Source organism: Lactuca serriola, chromosome 1 (assembly GCF_051521515.1).
Source record: "Lactuca serriola cultivar US96UC23 chromosome 1, Lser_US96UC23_V15, whole genome shotgun sequence".
In the NCBI taxonomy this organism is placed as follows: Eukaryota; Viridiplantae; Streptophyta; class Magnoliopsida; order Asterales; family Asteraceae; genus Lactuca; species Lactuca serriola.
The window spans coordinates 75,644,002-75,651,412 of record NC_136408.1 but is presented as its reverse complement, the minus strand read 5'-3'; the positions used below and the strand labels follow the sequence as shown (position 1 = coordinate 75,651,412).

At 32.8% G+C, this 7,411-nt stretch overlaps 1 protein-coding gene and 1 pseudogene across 2 annotated transcripts; both read left to right on the top strand.

Annotated features, from left to right (window-relative positions):
• Positions 1–817: 817 nt before the first annotated feature.
• LOC145092705 (large ribosomal subunit protein uL1z) lies at positions 818–2,617 on the top strand. Its single transcript, XM_079030683.1, has 6 exons — positions 818–933; positions 1,159–1,196; positions 1,559–1,778; positions 1,878–2,043; positions 2,126–2,331; positions 2,412–2,617. The coding sequence occupies exons 2-6, from the start codon at positions 1,192–1,194 to the stop codon at positions 2,463–2,465; spliced, it is 651 nt and encodes a 216-aa protein (XP_078886809.1). The 5' UTR covers positions 818–933; positions 1,159–1,191; the 3' UTR covers positions 2,466–2,617.
• Positions 2,618–5,661: 3,044 nt separating this feature from the next.
• LOC145092699 (ferredoxin, root R-B1 pseudogene) lies at positions 5,662–6,965 on the top strand (annotated as a pseudogene). The gene is made up of 2 exons (XR_013702616.1): positions 5,662–5,814; positions 6,317–6,965. The product of XR_013702616.1 is annotated as a ferredoxin, root R-B1 pseudogene (transcript).
• The last annotated feature ends 446 nt before the right edge of the window (positions 6,966–7,411 follow it).

Below are 7,411 nucleotides of genomic sequence, written 5' to 3'. Positions count from 1 at the left end.
AAGGGTACACTTTCTTAAGGTATATTCTTCAACAATCAGTCTACTTTAAACTTGGAAGCCTATTATGGTCCTCATTGGGCTGTACGCCTTATATCTTGCAGATCTATTAATAAGTATTTTATTTTACTTGGTGGCACTCCCATTTAATTGGAGTCAAAGAAACAACTCAACAAGTCATTGTTCCTCTTTTATCCGTTAAGGTTTGAGTATAAATCAATGAAAAGAGTTTGTGCTAAATTGTCATTGTCGAGTACACTCTTTGATGAATTACAAGCTCAATATTTCACACCAATACATCTTAAATGTCGAGTATACTCTTTGATGGATGATACATGGTACTAGTACCGGTACCGACATACCGAATCCTGAATTTTGTGTATTTAGAGTACCAAGTACCGTCCCATATTTTTAAATTCGGTACGGTTTGATACCGGTTTCAGTATGTTATCGGTACGAGATTGTGATTTGGAAAAAACTGTTCATCCCTAAGTCTTTAATAACCCAACCAATTGCAAACACATCACTAACCTATTGTACTTTGTTTTGAACTACTAAAAGATTGCAACAATAAAGTCCTTGTTAAAATGCAACAATTTTATATTTAGCCCGACTAATAATAAGAAACGCAACCAATAAAATCCGAAACCTGATCGAATCGACCAATAAGCTATCTATCCTACAATATACATCAACCTACACATCAACCTAGAAAGAGTATAATGAACAAATTGATATAAAAGAAATTGGGCCGATAAGTATTAGATTCCGGGCTTCCGGCCCAATAATATGATTTCGAGTGAAGAGTGAATACTTCCACAACCCAGGCCCAATTAGGGTTTCGCCTCCATATTAAGTTCATTTGGATAGCTCGGCCGCTGTTTCCCTTTGAACTTCTTCGGCACTGCTGCTACCCTGATAGGGTTCTAACAGAAGGTAAAGATCTTCCTTAGCCTCTCAATTTCATTCTCTCCTGTTATTTGCATCTTGATCTTATCATAATCGATTTTGTATGCTCCATTTCTTTGTACATTTGGAGCAGACGATGATAAATATTATGTAGTATACGATTGATGACCGGTTTAGGTTTTTTTATGTTTGTATGTAGTATACGATTGATGATGAAATTGATAGTTTATACTATGTTTTATGTCTATGCAGAAGTGAAGTTTAAGGCAGCAACAGTTAGCAACCATGAGGTATGTGTATAGATTCAGCCATTGGAGCTTTTCCTTTTCACAAAAACTTTTTACCTTCTATGCGACTAATGCTATACAGAGATTTTAACATTTGTTGCGAGTTTTTAATAAACGAATCGAATTTTTATTTGCTTAATCAAGATTATTTTTACTTTCTGTAAGTTCTATTAACTTTTAGTTCAACAATTCCTATAGACGTGTATTATTCTGGATCCACAGGTGATTTATAGTGTTGCTGAAACTATTTCCTCTCTGTTTCTATGCCGATTCGTATAAATGCGCATCATTTCGAAACTAATTCACATATTTCAGCTGATTCACAACTAATTCAACAATTAATATCTCAATATCTGATTTCACAGTAAGCTTCAGAGTGAAGCCCTAAGAGAAGCCATTACTCAAATCACCACAGATGCAAAAGAGAAGAAGCGTAATTTCACTGAAACCATCGAACTCCAAATTGGACTCAAGAACTACGACCCACAAAAGGACAAACGTTTCAGTGGAACAGTGAAATTGCCTCACATTCCTAGGCCTAAATTGAAAGTTTGCATGCTTGGAGACGCCCAACATGTTGAAGAGGTAAGCCCTTGTTCTTTCTAATCTTTCAGATTAAACTCTCATCATCTCAAATTAATCTCTTTGAAGTTTCATTTAACATGTTCTTGAATACTTGTATAGGCACAAAAGATTGGACTTGAATACATGGATGTTGAAGGGCTCAAGAAGCTGAACAAGAACAAGAAGCTTGTGAAAAAGCTTGCAAAAAAGCACCAAGCTTTTTTGGCTTCTGAATCTGTCATTAAGCAGATTCCTCGTTTGTTAGGCCCTGGTCTTAACAAAGCAGGTAGAGTTTTTATAAACATAGTTTTAAACTTTTTATAACATATGAAATCTTTTTTTTACTTATATTTGTATTAAAAATTCAGGAAAATTCCCAACACTTGTTTCTCATCAAGAATCCCTTGAAGCAAAAGTGAATGAAACAAAAGCAACTGTGAAATTTCAATTGAAGAAGGTTTTGTGTATGGGAGTTGCTGTTGGAAACTGCAGCATGGAAGAGAAGCAGATTTTCCAGAATGTTCAAATGAGTGTTAACTTTCTTGTTTCATTGTTGAAGAAAAATTGGCAAAATGTGAGTTCTCTTTTTTAATAATTTATTTTTTTTAAAAAGTTTTTGAAACTAATTGTTGTTGTTTGGATGATTGATAACAGGTGAGGTGTTTGTATTTGAAGACAACAATGGGAAAGCCAGTGCGTATTTTTTAGGTTGTTTTTTTTTTGGGATTTGTTTTTGTTTGGAGACAAAGATTAGTGTATTGAGTACTTGGAAGCAATTTTTGCTTTATGTTTTTTTGGTTTTGTTGGATGTTTAATTTTTGAATGTATTGGATTTTGGTAATGAGCATTATGTTTTAATATGGTCTACTTATTGATAAAGTTAACATGAAGTAGCTTATTTAAAAGTGTTTATGTAACTTGATAAACATAAGCGAAATTTAAAAAAGGTAAAAAAGTCAGTTTTAATGAAATTTTCAGTTATGCATTAAAACTATTGTGCATCTAAATATCGATGGGTTTTCCAAAACTTAATATTATAATACAAATAAAAAAGTATTTTAAAAAGTAAATCAAATTTCTTGTAAGAGTTGTGAAAACCATGGCTATTTTTGAAATAGTTTTATTTTTATATATGATAAAAAATCATTTAAAGGAAACACCAGTTATTTTAGTAAATTTCTTTACGTATTAATTGAGTGAGAAAGAAGGTGGCTTTGTTACGAATAGACGAAATGAAGAATACCTATTAGTCATGGCTAAGAGCCACTCAATCATTTGTAGACTTGTAGGGCCCTTTTTTAGCTATAAAAACCTCTTATGTGATCAATTTAGACTTTGGGTCTTTGGTTCTTCCAATTGAATTATTTTAGTAAAAGTATATTAATAATAATTAGCTGTGTGAAGCATATTATTAGATACTAAATGAAAATTTGCTAGGAACTAACATCAAAGCTCGATTACAATGATACCAATGTACAAAAAGTACAACAACAACCTTTTACCAAAAAATGTTACATTTTTATGGAACAATATAACTGTTGTATGAAAAGAAAAAGCACACTTATAAAGATTAATGTTATATAAGAGCATAATTGATCCGAGTTTAATTTTAAGGCGATATAGATCTTTATTATACTAAGTACAGAATGTTGAACACGAAGTATCATATAACAAAAGATAGCCTTATACGAATCCAACTGTAGTCACGAGCTTAATGTGATCGACTACTAAATATTACTTTATTTATTAGCAATTCTTTTTCTCTAAACAAATTATTCCTTATTGAATGGAGACAAACTAAAACCTTGGAGTTTGTGGTAAATTGCAATAAAATATATGACAGATGACAATAATTCATATAACCCCCTGAAGTCTATACAAAATAAACAAGCAATACTAAACATTATTTATTTAACAAATCTTCTCCGGTTCGAGTTGTAGTTTCCAAATGTTCAAACTAGACCTAAAATCAAAATATATACTTCGAGGGCAACTCATTCGTTAATATATGAGCACATTGGTGAGAAGACACGACATCTACAACTCTAATGTGGCAAAGGTCATACATGTAATTTTAAAATTAAAAAGAAATAATAAATTGTACCACTTGAACTTCCTACATGTCGGACCAAACCAACCTAAGGTCCAATCACATGGGGGATAAATCATGGAGCGCTAGTGATATGTTAGAAAAACAATGTTTGAACCTTGAACTCCTATATGGAATTTCGCACCTCGACTGTTAGGTTCCTATCGTTTGGGTTACAATATATACCACAAAAGAATATCGTTGCACAAGACAAAGGGATTAGAAGTTAAAGAAGAAGATTGTGAAACCAAATAGCCTCTACAACGATAACAACAACATCGTAACATTCAAATTTGACACCGAAACAAGAGACAACTTGTTATCATCAAGAAAGACACAATAAACATATATAGATCGATGTGTTCATGACATCCCACTAACTTTATGTCGATGTAAGAGACCAAACGAAATACCACTCACGGATGAAGTTGAAGACAATGCCTGAGAGTGCCTTGAAGATAGCAAATGATGCATTTTAGCACATTCATATAGTGCTGACGTGGATCATGCATATAGACGCAAGCTTGGTAGACCACATAAGTTATTTCAGGATGAGGAAAGTTCGGTTCGAATAGGAACACCAAATGGGATACAATAAAGAGTTGTATTTGAAAGTAGTTTACTGTTAGAGGGAAATATGGATTTTATGTTTGTATGTGTTATGAGGATTGCACGAGAGCACATTCAAATGTTTTTGTATTACCATAAAACACATATTAAGAAAGAAAGAGTCTAGAATTTGAGGGAGGTCATAATTTGGTTAAAATACAAGAGATGACATAAGTTAGTAATTGTAAATTTGATTGAAAGGAAAGAGATGAAAACTTAATCATGGTGAATGATGCAATAAGAATAATGTCATTAACATGGAGAAGTAGATAGATAATGTCATGCCTTTGATGAAACATGAAGATGGAAGTATAGAATTTGTTACTATGGAAATGTAAGGAAGAAAGATAATTAACAAACCAGTGATACTAAGAACGAGATGCTTGTTTGAGGCAATAAAAATCGTTTTTAAGTCGACTAACATGTTTTAGAAAAGAGGAATGAACATAAATTGGACATTGTTGATCAGGTCAATATTCATGAATGCATTTTTAACATCATGCTACCATATCAGCCAATAATGAGAGACAATAAAAAAGAATTGATACTCGAAACGGTTTGCTTAACATTAATCTGAGTGTTTTGTACTTATCAGAATTCATTGGTCTTCATAAACGAGAAGTTTAGAAAAGATATGATGTTTGAGTCTGAAAAGTTTATAACGTCAAAACACTTTCATAGGCCACATTGGAGGTTCGATGTACCATCATCGAGTAACTTAGGTTGTGTTTGGCGCATCACAACCAACTTATTTTTTGAGCTTTTTTATGTTGTCGTATTTGGTAAGCCAAAAAGTAGCTTATAAGGCAACTTTTTGAAAAACTACTTAGACTTGCTTTTTAGGAGCTTTTTTAAAATTTTCCAAATACACACTTAATTAATTATAGAAACACATACTCTTACATCATTTTATGTAATTTTATATATTTCAGCTAGTTTTACCAAATATTATTTTTTATCAGCTAGTTTTTTATTTAACAGTTAAATTTTCAGCTAACAACTATATTTTCAGCCAGTACACCAAACATAGCCTTAGTATTAATATGAAATATAATTGAATAGTTTATTTGAAAACTTGTTTTTGTTATATATTTTAAAGGGAAAAACAAAACCTATATTTGTATAAAGTATAAACAAAGATTTAACTCTTTCATAATTAGAAAAAAAAAAAAAAAAAAAAGAAGCGGCGAGTTTGTCTGTGCAGTTAGGGTATCATTTGGTTTAACTCAATTCTTCGTCTCTCTATAGATGCCAAACGCCACCTTCCAAGTTCCAACCCCCTTCTCCTCTCTATAAATAAACCCTCCTTCTCAATTTTGCATAAACCTCGATTCCTCCGCTTCATTGCATTTCTCTCCCGTAAGTAACTTTAAATCCTGTTTTTCTCTGATCTGTTCTTCTTATGCTATTTTTATTTTCGTCTAGAGATCTTCATAGTTAATGCCGTAGTTTTCTGTATTATGTGTATCTGTTCGTGTCCTTATGGTTGGTAATTAATTCATGTGTGTTCTAATCTTAGATGTAAGTTGATATCGTCATGAGTTTGTCATCTGAGTTTGATTAGATCTGTTTCAGCGGTGTTCCTTTTCGAATCGTCTATACTATAACTTGTTGCGTCAATTGATCCTCTGATATATAGCGAAAAAAACTGAACTTGATTTGATTCAGCTTCTAACTTTGGAAGTAGAAATTTACAAAATTGGGGAAAACTTTTTGTTTGCGATGAGAGCTTACATGCATGAGAAATTACTTGTTGAAATCTATAAAGGATTGCGAAATTTACATAGATCATGTCTTTGATACATTCAATTGTTATCGTTTACATAGCGAATTGAAGCCCTAACTTTCGAATGTTTTTCAGGTCACAAAATGTCGGCCATCAGACTTACTACCCCAACCACCATCATAACCACACCCAAAACCTCCACCACCCCCAGCGCTTTCCTAAAATCCCCCTCCACTCTTCCATCAATCAAGAGCATCTCAAAAGCTTTTGGCTTGAAATCAGGGTCGTCTTTCAGGACAACAGCCATGGCGACATACAAAGTCAAGCTAGTTGGACCAGATGGAGAAGAGAATGAATTTGAAGCACCTGATGATTGTTACATTCTTGATTCAGCTGAAAACGCTGGAATTGAGCTGCCATATTCTTGCAGAGCTGGAGCGTGTTCAACCTGTGCTGGAAAGATGGCTACTGGATGTGTTGACCAGTCTGATGGGTCTTTTCTTGATGATAATCAAATGAAAGAGGGATACTTGTTGACTTGCATTTCTTACCCTACTTCTGATTGTGTGATTCATACCCACAAAGAAGGTGATCTTTATTGAATTTGGTATGTTTTTCTGATTATGTTGGTTCTTGTTTATTATCTGGATTTTGAATTGTTTGTGGTAGTAGGTTTTGAAACTTTGTTGTCTAGAATCGAATGTGTTTTTATGATGCGGAATGCTAGTTTTTGTTGTTAGTAATAAGTGATTAAGTGAAATTAAAACTTGTTTCTGATCTTGAATTAAGGTAAAGAAATATTATTTTCTTAATGCATATCTATTCCTAATATTCCAATAAGGACACCCTAATGGTTATGGAATAACATCAGTTCCATTTTCCTAAAATGTGTAAAGTTCAAAGTTGAATAAACAAATTGTAAGTAACAATAAATTTGGTGTCAATGAATGGCACTATCATATTTGGTGTTATGTTATTTCGAAACAGTGTAAAAATGGCGATGAATTTGAGAAATTTTACATTAAATTTCATGTAAAACTGAAATTTGGTGTTGAGTTGACTAGTTGAGATACCTAAGCAACAAGTGCGACATGAAAGCTCAAGAAGAATCCACTTCCATGACATGGGTTTGCCTACCCAGAATGAACGTTTTCATAAAATCAAATGCATTTGGGAAGTTAAGATTCCAATACCATGATAAATAATATTGATCTTATTACAACCTATTTA

Bases quoted from the DNA above. Each gene is read 5' to 3' on its own strand.
- LOC145092705 (XM_079030683.1), top strand. The intron at 1,779-1,877 runs GTAAGCCCTTGT...ATACTTGTATAG, and splicing joins ACGCCCAACATGTTGAAGAG to GCACAAAAGATTGGACTTGA. The intron at 2,044-2,125 runs GTAGAGTTTTTA...TTAAAAATTCAG, and splicing joins CCCTGGTCTTAACAAAGCAG to GAAAATTCCCAACACTTGTT.